Here is a 16,904-nt window from a genome sequence, read left to right as displayed (position 1 = left end):
TTTTGTTACAGTGGCCAGTCTATCATGACCAACAAAATATATAGTTAATTTCACTGGCTTTGTTTAAAGAAGAATAAACATTTAATACATAGATTTGCCCAGAAAAGATCAATAAAAATATAACAAATAGCGACATTGACTTCTATCTTCTTTGACCCTCAATTATATGTTAGCATTTAGTTTATACTCAGATTTTGAAACAATTATTTGCCTTTACTTACTCTTCAAACCATTGTTTGGTATAGTTAAATGCCAAAGATAGATTATTACAAAGACTAAATAGGTTATGTATGCCAAAAAGTATTTTTCCATACAAACAGTAAGTTCCTTGAGGACAAAGATTATTGTCTTATTTATTTGTTTTGTCAGCTTATTGTATCTTTTAGACTTCTTGTTTAAACTGTGCCCTGGAGAATTAAAAACATCAGGACTATATGGAAGCTCGTTTGAAATGCAGAATAGTGAGCACCCAGAAAATGCATTTTTAGTAAGATTTCTAGGTGTGGTGTAAGCACATTAATGTTTTAGAAGCATAGCCCATTGGCTGAGAGAAAGGGCATAGCAAACCATTGTTACTGAATGTATCTAAAATTTGCTATTAAGTATAGTATCTTAAAATATCTTATTCTCCTATAGAAAGTTAATTAAAATTATAATTCATCTTACTAGAAAAATTCACGTGTACACATACTCAAAAAGTTTTATAAACAATTTCCAGAGTTTTAATGGCTGTCCCGAGGCCAGTTCAAGGGATGCTTAGGTCCTAGGGAGCAAGTTTAAAATCTCTGGATTTTAAGGAAATAGACAAATGGTAAGCAACAAGAAAGGTGGGAAAGATGACCAGCAAAAGGAGATTAGGCCACATGGGAACAAGCTGATGAAGAGGGTAACTCAACAATAGTCAAAGAAAAGAAAAGGCGTAAGAAAGGAGAGGGAGATTTAGGGCTGAATATAATAAGGTTATTATAAAAAAGTTCCCTTTTCTCTCGAAATCTCAGGCTTTAGAAGTCAGAGTATTTATTATTGTTTGTTAGTATTATGAGCTGTTAGCTTTAAAATTCCAGTAGAATAATTAACTTCTACTCTTATCTTTTAAATTTTATAGATTTTGAAACTTTGAAACCCAGGGGCCTGGCTTCATATTAATCATACTGGGGCTCTTGTAGCCAGGACTGATGGGACAAACCCTCTCTACTACAGAAACAGATGAGAGGCTTTCCAACAGACCTAAAGGAAGTTTCTTGAATCAAATTAATTTCGTCTAGACATTGGCCACAGCATGTAAATAACAGTGCAGATCAATTGCTAAAAGTTATCTATTATATTACCTCAAGTGAGGAGTTATAAGCACCAGATTTGGGTATTTCAAGCAAACCAGGTTCAAAACCTCATACCAATACTTTCTGAATCAGGCGAGTTATTTAACTTCTCTGCATCTGTTCATCCCATGAACAAAATAAGAAATAATAATTATGGAGCTTTTAAAGATAATCAGTGTAACCTACTTAGTACAGTAAGAATTTTAAATGTATCATTAACTTTGTAGCTGTTATTATTAATACTAGGTATTAAACATTTGATAATGAATGAAATGTTAATTTGAATACAATTTTACCTAACAAGTATGACTCTCTATTGGTAGATCTTTAAATTGTTATTATTTTCTTTGGAGATATCTTACATTTCTTCCTGGACACTTTACATTACTATGAATTCCTGATTTATGTTTTTGTCACTGAAGTTGCTCTGAATTACCTCTACTGAAGTGTTACACTGTACTTTCCAGCCCCACTCCCAGGGTAAAAACAATCAGTTGATTACAAAGCTTACCTTTCTGAGCATGAAGATATAAATCACTGGATTATATACAGTGTTTGATTTAGCCAAGAGATATGAAACGATCGACACTGTTGGCGTGACCAGATGTCCCTGACCATTAACCACTAAGAAACAGATCACAATATAAGGCATCCAGCAGACCAGGAAGGTAAATATCATAAAGAAGCACATTTTGGCCACTTTCTTTTCATATTTTAAAATCTTGATGACTTGTGTTGTCTGAAGATCTTCAACACAGCGAAGCTGCAGAAAGGAGAAAGGAAGGAGGGGTTCACAAAACGAAAGGATCATTTTCTTTTGCTGTTTTGATAACAGATATTCAGACACTATCTTGGCCCCAGCATAATGAAAAGAAAACAGAATAGGACCTTGTGAGGCTGACGTCTGATCCTAGACCAGCTGCTGGGCACAGTTTTAATCTCTCTGGGCCCCATTCCCTCACCTGTAACCTGTTATGGTTGAACTATGTAGCCTCATAAATCCTTCTGTGGCTTGTAATGCTTTTCTCATTTACTCAATACAAATAAAATGAATTATCTTGATTAGATCTTAAAATTGCTAAAAGTCTTAATAAAATGAAAACGATTTCTCCAGGATCCTGGAAACTCTTTTATCCAGAGCATTCATCCTCAAGTTCTTAAACCATGTCAAGCCAGGAATTCCATACGGTTAAGCCTATAGCTGACCTGGATGAGAACTTAATTCTCAAATGAATTCTTGCTCGAAACTACTGTGCCTTTCAATTCATGGCTAATGAGTATAAAGTGAAAACTGATGAGGAATTTGCAAATGGTTACATCAGGGGCTCATTTGCTGAGGAAAGCTCCTGATAAAGCTCAGGGAGCCCCACTCCTTTAAAACGAGCACACCCGCTCCTACTTTGTCCCAGGACAGATATGGAAGAGGAAGGATAGACAGTCTGCAAGTTCTCTGAGTTTCCTGGATAAGTGTCTTTTAGTTGTTTCTCTTCTAAGGGAAAGAATAGTCAGCACCAATATGTTCATAAGTAAATTTCTTTTTCTGAACATTGTAGGAAATTATACTAATTTTGCCACAAAAATACGAATGTTTTATACATCATATATTGACTTTTAAAAAGGTGCCAGGTATACTGCTGATACTTAGTACTGATCATTTTAAGCTTGGAAATTTACTGCATTTCAGTGAACTCTAGTGTACCTTTTACCTCTAGCATTATCATAAAAATTAAGAGAAAACATTTCTCTTAAATGAAGAGAAACACCATTTAGAACATGTGCTATGTAAAAATGTATTTGAAATGAAATTTCTAAATTATTGATAACATCTAAAATTATATTTAAAAACCCATGTTCTTATCAGAATCATGTATTCGGGTTGTCAAAGAATAAAAGGAAACAAAAGATTAAAATTGGTGATATAACCAGCACATTGTACCCCATAATTGCATTACTGTACACAGATATGATTTAATTTAAAAAAAAATTGGTGATATACAGAGTACTGGGAATGTATGGTTGGCCGTGAGTCTTAAAATTCTGCTATGATTATTATGTATGTGTAATTCTATTTTAATAGGAACTATTTTTTAATGTGATAGAATATTATTCAGAACATCATTTGGGGGGGTGGGGTTCCCCTTAGTCTTTATAGGGAGGTTGTGGGGTCTGGGTAAAGCTCTAGATTTGGAATTTAAAACTCTGGGTTCCTACCCTAGATTCACCATTTTTCTCCCAGTCTGATATTGAGCAAGTCAATTAATTACCTTCACCGAGATAAAGATGAAAGGGGATAAAAACAAACAACCTACCAGACTTAACAGTGGGTTCCAGTTCCACACATGTGATATTGTGCGGGGTTTTGACATTAAATATTTATTTATATTTGACACTTACAGTCTTATATGTGTATGTACTTTTACGATACTACAGAATATTTGGAATCATTATTTTGATTCTTCATAGTTTAATTAACTAGTCATACATAGTAATAACCACATCTCAGTTATCTGCCCCCCAGCAGGGTCCCCACAGTTTTATCTGTACCATTTTCCCTTTCTCCCCATCTGTCAAAGTGTAGCACTGGTTTATCATCTTGGAATTACATGCCCACCAGACTTCCCCAGCTCCTCTTTGGAATAAGGAAAAGATCCTGAATAGTGTTTCAGACTATTTGGGCTTGCATACGTGAAGCTTTTGTAATTAATTTTTTATGTATCTCTTTGGGGCCTATTTGCTACATTATTCTCTGGTCCTTTATTCTGAAATATTTTCCAAGTAAAGAGCCCTACTTTACATCTCACACCCTTTATTCAATCATTTCAGGATATCTTTCAAAATTGCTACAGATAAGGCAAGAACACATGGACAAATCGTCCTGAAGAATCAGCCACTTACAACAAATTCTCCAAATGTGGAGCACTGTCTCCACAATTCTCTCTGAAAGTGTTCTCTGACTACACAAATGACTAATGCCTAGTTCTTATTGATCCAGACACCTGTAGATTTTCAAAGACTGCCCCTCACACTTGAGTGAGTAGCTCTGTCTTCAACACTGATAGGAGTTCCCCCTCTCTAAACAGGAAATGGAGGCAAATTACTTCCACAGAGTTCTAGTGAGGCAATGACACAGTCTAAAGTTAAACCTCTTTGCCCTTTTGCCCCATCCTCATCTTCCCCTTTCTGTGCCCTCTGCTTGTAACTTATTCCAAAAATAGTCTGTGATCACCCACTACATGTAGATACTGTCCCAGCAACAGATGAAGAGATAAGATTCAGCTTGGGCTCTTGAGGTAGTCACTATTTGTAAGGGTGACAGGCACACAAATGGACAGGGGAGGCTGTGTGCAAACCTGGGAATGGGTAACCAGTACTGAAAGTGGGTTAGAGCAACACAATTCTCCTGTCAGCCCTCAGGAGTTAGCCAGGTAAGGAGGAAAGACAGGATGTTCCAGAGGAAAAAAGTGTGCTGAGACAAAGAGGCCAGAAATATTGCAGCAAGCTGGAGCCTGAGGTGGCACGAGGAGGGGACTCTTGAAAAACGAGAGAGAAGATGCCACGGAGGACCTGAGAGCCACACTCAGGGCTTTATGTTTATTCACAAAGATGATGGCAGCTCTGACGGTAATACTGAGAACAGTTACTCTGGAGGGAGTGTGAGAAGAATGGATTAGACCAAATGATGGATCAGAGGAAAGCAAGGATACAGGAAGAACTAAGATCCTTGTGAACCGAGCCTGTGGCAGTGGGAGAGGGAAATAAATGGATTTTTTGCAAGATATTTAAGTGAAATAGGTAAGAATTCATCATTGGTTGGGGGGGCATGAATAAAGAATATTCATAAAGATCACTCCCTTATATAGCGAGGAATGATGAACATTCAAAGGGAAGGGAATGGAGGAGTGGAGTTCTGGGGGAAAAGATGCCCTGTGTTGAGTCTGAGTCTGCGAACGGTCTAACCACAGGTACGCAACAGGCAGCTGACGATGAGAACCTGACACAGGTCAGGAGACCCCAACTGGAAACAGAGATTTCAAAGTCATCAAGCTGAGGGCTTTCATGAATTTGGGAGGGACACAAACATTCAATCTATCACAGTAAGAAATCAGGACATTTTAGATGCTCAGTGAGTACTGATTAAACAAATGCTTATTCAGTGATGATGTGGCACCAGAAGCCACCAATGTCTCTTTGAGTTGATCAGAAAGACAAAAATAGGGTGATAGCTCCAGGGAGCTGAGAGTAGATTTCATTTTATTAAAAAAAAAAAATTGGTGTGGTAATATGGTAACGGGAGAAAGCCAGTAGAAAGGGAGAGATGGAAGATACAAATGAGAGAGAAGATAATTAAATTGGGGAGCGGCCCCTGGGGCAGAGAAGGGGCTGAGGGATCAGGTAGTCCTGGGGAACCTGTCCTGTCACACCCTGAACTGAAGAGCGAGGTCGAAGCATCAGTGGTTTGTAGACAGAAAGGCAGGGAGTTCAGGAAGTTGTGGATAATGGCTTTACAATATTCAGGAAATTGTTGATAAGGGCTTTACAATGGGTTTACAATAAATAACAAGCACAGGTATTTGACAGGAAAGAGAGGGTATGGTAAGGCAAGAGATTAAAATGGAAAGTGAGGATTTGTAATAGTCAAGGTTTGGGGAGAGGGGACCTTATGAGGACTCATAGATGGCTAGATTGGGCTGAGTGGACGTCTGAGAGTGGACATGTGTGGTTTTTTTGTGTTTTTTCTTCCAGCTCCTCTTTGTAGTTTGACTATAGGCATGGAGAACACGGATAGCTAGGTTGAGCCAGGGATTTTTCTTTCCTTTTAACAAAACAAGCATGTATAAAGAAAACAGGAACATGTCAGTCGAGGGCAATGAATCATGATTTAAGGTGATGCACGTGGTTAAGTCTGATTTAGAAGAATGGGTGAAAGTTAGAAGGGTCTGATGGAGTGGCCAGGCTGGAGAGCTCTGCTGGAAGTAGGGAACAGAGTCAGCAGTGGGTAAGGAAAACATCTGTGGCCCAAGTTAGAGACTGGACTGGAGGGTGCCCCCCCCCTGGGTGGTTTAGGTCAAACACCCTTCCTACTGGCACCAAATGTGACACCTGTTTGTGGTCAGTTCTTCTTCTCCTTATGGTTCTGGTGTTCTTTTCAGATAAAACATCTGCGCCATTCTCTAGTAATGGGTTTGTATAAACTTTGAATAAAATTACAGAAGTGTGCAATTCCCTTTTTTAGAGTTTTTAAATGTTAAGAGAGCTGGGTAATGTTGGGCCTTTTTGGGGGGGGGGGGTTGATGATTCTGCCTGTCAAGAAGCCTTTGCTTCCTTCTTCTGGTTTAGAGAGTGATGTGGAAAGACTAAACACTGTTTCTCATTGGTCTTTTCAGACAGTGACTCATAGTGCAAAACTCAACCCAATGGGAAGTTCCCTAGTATGGGTCCAGTTCTGGGCAACTACTGACCACATGGGAAGAGTTTGACTCCTTTCAGCACAAAGTTTCTGCTGTGGTTTGGGGAAAAGGTATTTGTAGTCTTCGACTCACCATTCGAATGGAATACAGAATATGGCCATAGCAATGGGCTACCACGCCCACAGGCACCACCAGGCAGCCAAGAAACAAGAAAAGCACAAAGGAGGAATCGTTGGCGTCCTTGGATTTCCAGTCCACAGTGCAGCCTAGTCCGTGCACATCCAGGATGTACCTGTTCCAGCCAAGGAGGGGTGCTCCTGCCCATGCCAGGGAGTAGAGCCAGATGTAGGTAATGGCCCTCCAGGCCCAGGAAAAATTGATCACTCTGGCGTGGACCACACGAATGTAACGTTCATAGGCCAGCACAGTTAGGGTAGCAATGGAAACAATCCCTGAAAGAAGAGAAAGTGGAGAAGTATAGCATGGTGCCAGGGAAAACCAGACATACGAGAGGGGATACATTCTGCAGAGGATATACCTTACAGAACATCTGAGACAGAGAGGGGGCTGTAAAAGCTAAAAGACCTAAGGGTCAATGCCCCTTGGTCCCTAGGAAACTTGATTGAAAACATATTCATCCATAGATGAAAACATAGAAAATTGGCACATAGTTTGAAGTAGGGAAAAAATTAAAAACCCTAAAATTAGCCCCACCCCCATGGTGTGGCTATTGTATTAAATATTCTCCCAGAAAGGAACTCTACAGTGAGTCAGGGAGAGTTAGTAGAGCAAGAGTCTCTTTTAATTCTGCCCTCTGCTCAGCTATCATCTGGCTTGGCTATGAGGCAGCAAGACAAAAGGGGGTTTCCAAAAGCTCAAACTGAGAAAAGTCATGGTAAAATGATGTGAAGGCTGCCGTAACCTGCCTGCGGGCAGATGTCAGCATGTGACCTGTTCCCATGCAAGAATGGCTGACAAGGGTGGGGCATGCCTTCTGTGCTTCCACGGTCTTCATATATACCTCTATTCTGCAACAAATCCACACAAAATAAAATTAACAATATTATTCACCCGTTTCTTTGTAGCTCCCCAGAGTGATTGATTCACTCAATAATCACCTACTGAGCACCTACTATTTGTCAGGCACTGGCTGACACTGAACATCCGATGCTGACGAAGAGGAAGGACTCTGGATGTTTAAAGGGACTGGAGAGGTGTACACAACTGACACAATGCATCAGGGTCACAGAAAATAAAGCTTTTGTGTACCAGGCAGGCAAAGAACATTCCAGAAGGATGAAGAATTACGTATCAGAGCATGGAGAGGTAAAAGGACACAAAATGGGCTATAAATGATGAACAATCCAGAGATGCCAGGGCCAGAGGAGATGGAGAGAGAAACTAGAGAGAACAGATGAAGACACACTGGGGCAGACTTTTAAAGTTTCTAGCTAAGGTGTTTTGGGGGGGTGACCTTTTCCTATGTGAAAGAGTAAATTATTAAAAAGCATGAGAGGAACACAGTTAAATTCCCTTCTTCTTCTTCCTTCTTTTTCTACGGAAAGATACTCACCTAGCAGTAGTATGGAACTTGAAACAGTCCGGGGCCATGGAAACCAACCTGAAGGCTACTGCAGCAGTTCAGGCAAAATGTAATGGGGCCCCAGCCAGGGTGACTTGAAAGGCATGAACAGCAAAGCCTCGGTTGCAGAGACGGTTAGCGACTAGTATCCACAGAATATGGCTGTTTTGTGAATGTGAAGAGTGAGGGGAGAGAGGAGTTAAAAATAACCTGGCGACTTCTAACCAGCCTAATAGGTAGACGGTGATTACATTCAGTGAAATCAAAAGTACGAGGTTTGTGAGCAGATACTGGGAAAACCACGAACTTGTGGGAACGGAGATCATCAGCATTGGTATCTGCTGACTGAGTGGACAGAGAGAGGTTGGAGAAAAAGTGGCTCAAATGCAGAATGGAAAGAAAACTGGTCTCCTAACAAGAGGGAGAGGTGTGGGGGAAGTCATTAATGGGCCCAGGGGCAAGGCCCGACTGCACACCAAGTTGACAGCACTCATCTTCTCCTTTGCTTGTCGGAGTGTTCAGGAAAATGCACCGATTATGCATCAGGTCCCCATGAGCATCACTCTGCATATGGTGTGCCTCCTTTTGGAAAAAAAGTTCTGTGGTTCTTTGTGGGCCCAAGCCCACGATTTTGCCTTTATTATCACCTTCTGCCACTAGAGGGCGGCTTCTACTTCCCCACAAATTCTATTGACACTACCAGTAGAGTGATGCCTGGGCTCTCCCTGCAAAGTGGCATGTTGATCAGGTGTGTATGAAGTTCCTACTTATCACTGTGCTGAGTAGGCATTATACGAGAAACCAGAGACTTGGGGTCCATACCCTTGAGGAGACTACAATACTATATTCTTATAAAACCAAGACTAACCCGTACCCAACATTAGAGGGCAATGCAAGATGATATGCAGTCATGTGTCAAGGTTATGGTGCAAGAAACAAACCATGAAAAGTAAAATCCCAGTGGACTGTGTTGAAGGAATGGCTTCATTAAGACATAAAATTTGGCTGGGCACAATGACTCATGCTTATAATCCTAGCACTTTTAGGAGGCTAGTTGGGAAGATTGCTCAGGCTAGGATTTCACCAGCCTGAGCAACATAGTAAGACCCTGTCTCTATAAAAAATAGAAAAATTAGCCAGTCACAGTATCTGGCACCTGTAGTCCCAGCTACTTGGGAGCTGAAGCAAGAGGATCACTTGAGATCAGGAGTTTGGGGTTGCTGTGAACTATGAGGACGCTATTGCATTCTAGTTTGGGTGACAGAGCAAGATCCTGTCTCAAAAAATAAAATATAAAGTATAAAATAATAAAAAAAATGGGTCGTAAAAGGTATTAAGAAACAGAAAGGATTGGTATAGGCACTTCTGGCTGGAAGAGCAATTTCTACAAAGACAAAGTGAGCCTTCTTGAATTCTTGCAAAAATGCCTTAGATTCTGGGCTTAGACCAGGCCTGAGACTGGACAGGTCCATTACTACTGAGGATGGTGCAAAGCTGATCCCACCTTCTATGGCTGTCCATGGTCCACAGCAAGGATCTTCAAATTTTTCTTCTAGTGTTTCTCCTAATAGAATTTGAAAAACTATGCACATATTCATACTTAAAGGGTGAGACTAAAAAATGGCTTATAGATTAAGTTTCTAAACTTTATAATAATATTCACCTGATCAAAATATGTCAAATATTAAAAGTAATACAAAACACACTTTTTATGTTATAAAAGTAATATTAAAATATAATTAGAAATGTACCTCTTAAAGAGATCACTGTGGCTTTCTTTCATCACAAAAAAATACATCTGTGATTACTATTACTATTACCTAGAATGATGCAGGATCAATTTTACTCCTATTTTTTCTGTGTATAAAGTTGAAGAAAGATTTATTGATCACATTCATCTTCAGATGGCAATAGAAGGGGATTTGTTATTTTCAATTCTTATTAAAATTGAATGTAGAGCATTTCTTCTACATAACTGGAAGTCATCTGAATTTATGTGCCCAAATCACAGTGCTTATTGTCAAAAATTATTTTTAATGATCTACCAGCTAAAAACTCAATTTTATTAAAAGCAAATCATAAGAAATCACCTGAGTTATCAGTTACTTCCTCAATATCTTCATTAATATTTTAAATTATCCCTTTGTTAGCTCTCCTGGAATCTACCCCTCCTGCCCCCACTGGCAATATTCCACAGTAAGATTTTATTTTGGAAAAGGTGAGGAGTTTGCTTTTTGGTGTAATATGGAGAATGGTGATTGAGGAGGCGTGTGCCTTGAGAGCAGGTAATTGATTTCTAGGAAAGACTCCAAATGGAAATTGAGGAGTTAGAGATCAATTCTCATAGAACTCTCCTTGGATAACTATTGGGAAGGGTTTATGTGCCCCTAATGGTTCTGAAGACAGCAGTCTATAAAATCTAATCTTCACTGCACATCCTTAGGCTTTGTCTAATCTTGCCGCATTGCTCCCAGCAGGACACAAACCATGCCACACTCTGCCAGCCACATTCACTGAGAGCTGGCTGCCTTGATATCGCTGTTTCTTCTGTCTGAAATGCTGACAAAGACCTCACAGTCTGGAGAAGACAGACGTATAAACTAATAATTACAGGAATATGATAAAAGCTGAAACAAAGCTGTGTCTGGGGAGCTGGGGAATGCAAAGGAGGAAGTACTGATCTCCGCCTGGGTAAATAAGTAAATGCTGGGGAAGGTTTTAGAGAAAGCAATATTGGGATTGATGAATGGGAGAAGTTTATCAGTTGACAAAGATGAGACTATGCCAAGGACAGTGTACAAAAGCGTGGAAGTCAAGCAGAGATAGTCAATTGTCAATTCCACGCATCAGTTTGACTCAAATACTTCTTTATAACTTACTTATAAATGCATATACAACATTGATCAACCCATAAATCATATACATACAGTGTGCGAGGCACTGTGTTAGGCAATAGGAAAACAAAGATGAATTATAAACAAATAAATACTATAAAACAATTTGATAAATTCTACAATAGAGGAATGTGTTTGAGGCCAAAGTCCTGGATTGAATTTCTGTTTTTTCCCATCTTTGCCTAATGTTTCAGGTGTCTGACTTTGGATATGTTACTATTTTTTAAAAAAATTACCTGTGACTCTGGAAAAGTTAATTAATACTATTTGCTCGCCACTAAAATTGGGATAAAAGTACCAAGATATTGTCTCGTGTTGGTATATTAAATGTGTTTAGTAAAATTGTAATAAATAAGGTATTATTATTAAATATTTGAATATATTTTAGCAAAACTGCTTAAAGTGGTAGGATGTAGGCAAAGGCACAAAAGTGGATAGAGCTCTAGAGCTTAAATAAATGGTGAGTCAACTAATATGTAAGAATACCCCAACATAAAGGTATTTTCTCACTTTGGTCACTAGAGGGCCACATTGGCCAGCTTATTTATATGTAGTTCACAGTGTCTGGGTGAACAAGTTCAAAGCGTCTAACTCTGGCTAAACCAAGTGATTAGAACAGTTACTGCCTGGGCCATAGCCCACATCTGTTAATCTCTATTTATTAGATAAAAATATTAATATGACACAGTTCAATGTCTGCCAGGAGCACACACTCCAGAAAAGGGAATAAAAGGAGAAACTGTCTAATAGGGAAGGAAGAACATCTAACTCAGATTTTCTGTGGGAAGAAGATACCAGCTAAATGAGTCTTAAAGATTAAGTACATGTTAGCCAGGCAAAAACAGAGCAAGGGGGAAAGGGCTGCCAGTCCTGTCCCAGGAAGGAGGAACAGCCTGCGTCAAAACACGGAGGCCTGACAGACCTGGTGCCATTTGGGCTCCTGAAAATAATTCAAAATCATAGAAGTGGAAAATTTAGGAGGAGAGATTTGCAGACTAAATACTCTCCAGGAAGACCCTTAAATGGCATTCGAGGAGTTTGGAATATGCCACGAAGACTCTGAGGAGCCATTAAACTATTCTTGTCTACTTTTGTCATCATACAATTCTAGAGAATTTTATTTTATTTTCCTTTTATTTTCTTTTGTAGATTCTCCTTATGGAAAGGAGGGGAGATGATTAGGGGATAACTCACTTCATCATGGATCCTCTGGGTCATTATGAACAAATCCGTCAATGCACTGTGCTTCAGATTTTCTCCCTATAAAATGAGGCAACTGTAAAAATCTGCCTTGTGGTATTAAGAGTGATCCTGGGTGATCACACAGGAAAATCTCCCAAACCGAGTGGGTGAACATTTTCCCAAACTAATGACAATTCCAATTTTGTTCACTTAAAAAACACAGATTGATTTGTAGGAATTTTTAAGGAGGCAGGGTAATTACATTTGCCCACAGATGGTAATGGAAACAAAACTATGTGATGGTAGCTTAATAAAGACGTTATTTTAATAAAGTAGTGGCCTTTACTCATATTTGAATATTAAAGAAAAACAGTATTTTTGATATGCCTGAAAAAGTCTATTCTCTCCAGCAAGTAATAATTCTTCTTTGAAATCTTACTGACATTACTTATGGAGGAAATTTCCCCACTCCTCTTTATTTAATTAACAACAGTAATTTTAGCCCACTATCACTTAGAGAACTTACTATGTGTCTCTATGCATATACAGAGTTCTAAGCAGTTTACCCATGTTATCTCATTTACTCCTCACAACTCCGTGAGACATGTAGAAATTATTATTGTTCCCATTTTACAGATGAGGAAACAAGCAAAATGGTTACAAGCTAATAAGTAACAGAGCCAAGATTCAAGTCATGCAGTCTGATTCCAAGGTCCATGCTACACTACATTCATTTCTAATTCACCCTTGAGAATTACCAAAAATTCTGTTAGTGATATAGTCTCTATAGAAGGTGCATTTAATCTGTTACCTACTACACATGTTCTGTAACTATGTCCACTTTTGATATCAGAAGAGGTCATTTTTGAAACTAAATTTTTAAAGCTGAAGGGTTTTGGAGGAAATTAGGGAAGACCATCTTAATCTGAGTAATTTAGCTTGGCCATTGGAATGACCAATTTCTATTTGACCAATAAAAGTTGTTCTCTTAAAATCCCAAAATGGTGTTTAGTTTTTACTCTGCATTTTTTAGGCATTTACCAGATATTAAAAGCAGAAGTAGAAAATTAGTTCCAGTTAATTCTTTTCTCATATCTGTCTCCTACTTTTATCACATTCTTTTTTAAAATTATTTGTTCTAAAATTAAATTCTTTATGTTCAGTATTTTTCATGTTTAGTATACAAAGTCTCCAAAAAAAAAAAAAACCTAGCATAGCAAGAAAGCTAAAATCCTTTCAATGGGTTAAAAAAAAAATTAGGATTTCAGGTAAGCAGCTTAAACAGAAACTCAATTTTGACTGTCGTGTGGAAACACAGACACCCAAACAGTGCAGTAGAGACCAGGAGTCCCCTTGACAGAAGGGCCAACCAATCGCCAGAGTGATTCAACCCAGTGGGTGGTGCCATGGTCCCTGGGCCAGCTGCTCCCAGTTTAGGATGACTGACTGCACCGTGGTTTCCGCTGTGCTTACTCACGCTACCCCTTACTCACTGCTATTTCATGTGCCTGAACAAGGGAGTGCACCTTTTTCCATTAAATCTGGTGTGTATTTTATAGGGGAGGCAGAGACGAAGAGCTGTGGATGCAGCTGGTAAAACACACAGACTATGGGAATCTCCTTTTGGATGCCTTGGTTATCCAGTAGGTTGGAAATCATTCCGGGTTCATCTGCCCTCTGTCCCCTCTGATATCTTTGATTCTTCTAATATCCATTCCCCCTTGGTCCCAAACCAAGGCTTTAAGCTTGTGTGTAGCCCCATTTGCGCAGATATCTCCACTTTAGACTGGGTGACTTGCCTCTGATTTGACATACTTTTAGGTTTTTCTTCCCCTAATAATTGTTTAATTCTATGAACCATTACCAAGGGAAAGGGGGGGGCCCTAATCCGGAATAGGGCCTCATCAGAATTTATTCCATACTTTTACGTCCTGGCTTGTCAGCAAAGGATACTGAACAAGATGGTTAACAATAGAAAGTGGATAAGTGTTATACTAAGAAACCCGGCATCCATTGTGACCACAGTCAAGTGGGAAAGAACAGTTTGAAATAAAGCAACTTCTCTGTGGTATCACTTATGGTTTGGAAGAAATAAACATAAATACCCTGGGGATACAGTCTGGAAAAGTCAGATGGAAACCCTTGTTGGGAATTAAGGTTTCTAAATTCTAAGCCTAATTCAACTGCATAGAGTGTGATACTGCAGGTGAAATGGACAGCACACACTTACGCAAAATTATTTCTTCAACTCAGCAATCTGATGTTACAATAATGCACCACAACATGGTAAAGAAAACGCTCCTCTAGCAGGGCCTGACTCTGATGCACTTTAGGAACATATTTTTTTGCTTAATTTTTCATTCCCTCTCTCCCCTCACATTTGCATTCAAAACTAACAAAAGTCTTTCTTTCAGAACATTTCTATACTCATCTCTGTGTCTGTGCCATTTCCACTATTCTAGTGCAGACTCATATCCCATAAATTAGAGCTGACACCCACCTGACTGAATTTTTCTTTGTGTGGCCTTTGTCATCTTCTTATGTACCAAACACCAGATTGATCATAGACTGGACTCAGTGTATGTGCATCTCCTTGACCCAGCTCACAAGCCCCCACTCCCAACTGTGGGTATTGACATCTGCCTTGCTTCCCAGCAGTGATGGTTCTAGGACTATAGTCACAAATCTCCACCTACACGTGGGACCGCCCTGTACCCATGCCCTTGCTGGACTGGACATGTAGAGGTGCTGGCTTCCCCAGCTGCTGTCTGGACCCCAGTGTCCCAACCCAGAAGCAAAGGGATATTAACACCTCATGGAGCAGATGTGGACCAATGTGAGTCAGGAGACAGGAAGGAGCTGGATGTTAAGTTTCTTGCACTCCTATCTTACTCCATGGGTCGTTTCAAGTTGCCCTACACTCAGCCTCTGTGAGGATGTCTGTCAAGGATGGGCAATCCACTGAGGCCAACTCACAGCCTCAGCTTTCCCATCTGTGGCCTCCTGCCTCTCTGTTCCCTCTCTTCCTTAGTCCCTTATTATTGATTTCTTGGGATTATACTCCCCAATAAATCATTAGTATGTACACTGTGCCTTAGTCTTCATCTTGGGGAAACCTGAGCTAAGATAACCATCTTATTACTTCCATAAGGTTCTTTCCAACTAAGGACCTGCAAAGCTCCCTTTGCTCAGCATGCTGGGCTGTCAAAGAACTCTGCACTTTCCCTCCACACCCGACCCGCCTTCTCTTTCACCACGTCTGACTTCCCTAGTGCCTGCCACACTCTCTGTCCACACACAGCACAGACAGACTGCACCTTCATAGCGCATGTTTCCTACTCACTGTATTTAGGTACAGTTTCGTGCATCTATGTCTTATTTTTCCAACTAAATAGTAAACACCAAAGAGACAAGAACCATGTCTTTTGTATTTTAACATCCTCCTTGGCACCTGGAACCATTAACAAGAAATTATTATATGCTTATTGACGATGAAAGTTATGTACCTGTGACTGTATTTCTTCTTGAATAAAGAAGAAAAATCCTGGAGTATATGATCATCCTTGTAATTAACCAAACACTAAGAAATAGCCATCGTCAGCAATGGCTCTTTCTATTTCTTTTCTTCTAATGAAAAGAAACAGTGTTCTTAAGGAAAAGAGGCAAAATATAGGTTAGAATAACATAAAAAAGACCAACTCCTGGATACTTTTCCTCAGGGATCTATTTCAAGTCAATAAGAATGATTATGAAGTCAACGGACAGCCCTATTAGATTTATCATCTTTTAGTCCAGTCATAATGTAACACCTCATTTCATGATATTTCATAATTTGAAAAATACTTTTTCATTTTTCTAATCAGATCTTTACAGACTTGTGAGGTAGGGAAGGCTCACCATCCCATTTGATTAGAGTATAAGAAAAGGGACTGAGATTTGTGACCAGCCTAAGGTCAAAGACTAATAAGGCTCCATTGGAATGAGGACCCAGATCTTCTGACTGCTAGTCCAGAACTCTATTGGAATTTTTCACAGGAAAGATTTGACTGTGCAAGATACTGCTCACCAATGGAGAAGCCTGAGGCCTTTTTAGTTCTACGAAAAAATTCAACACATGAACACACTGAGGAATAGCAATGTGACCCCCTCCCACCAGCCAGGATGGGTCTAGTTTCTAAGTGTTGCTTACTGGATTATTACCCTCACACCAAGGGAAGAGAATTTAACATAACCCAGAAGAGAAAATTAAAAATATAAGAGAATCGCAGAGGCACTGAATTCACTGAATTAAATCTTCATTCAGTTATTTATAATTCCACAGCTTGCAAGGGAGTGCAGAGTTTAGGCTTTATACCAGATGGTAACAACACTGATTCCATTTTGAGCCATTTTCGATTATCCTATTGACGCACTGGAGAGTGTCGGAAGACAGAGGACCAGTGTGACTTTTCTCTCAAGAATAAATATAACACACTCAGCTATAATCTGTGTGTATAAGTAATTAATCAGATAGAAAATG

At 39.5% G+C, this 16,904-nt stretch overlaps 1 protein-coding gene across 1 annotated transcript in view; it reads right to left on the bottom strand.

The window, feature by feature from the left end:
- OPN3 (opsin 3) overlaps positions 1–16,904 on the bottom strand; it is a 40,739-nt gene that overhangs the window by 2,322 nt on the left and 21,513 nt on the right. The window contains exons 2-3 of the mRNA XM_003800078.3: positions 6,860–7,179; positions 1,831–2,082 (exon numbers count right to left, since the gene is read on the bottom strand). Coding sequence (XP_003800126.1) covers positions 1,831–2,082; positions 6,860–7,179 — 572 coding nt within the window. The remainder of the gene's footprint in view (positions 1–1,830; positions 2,083–6,859; positions 7,180–16,904) is intronic.

Source organism: Otolemur garnettii, unplaced genomic scaffold (assembly GCF_000181295.1).
Source record: "Otolemur garnettii isolate 467f Iridium unplaced genomic scaffold, OtoGar3 scaffold00165, whole genome shotgun sequence".
Taxonomy (NCBI): Eukaryota; Metazoa; Chordata; class Mammalia; order Primates; family Galagidae; genus Otolemur; species Otolemur garnettii.
The sequence above is the reverse complement of the archived record's forward strand: the minus strand, read 5'-3'. Positions and strand labels throughout refer to the sequence as shown.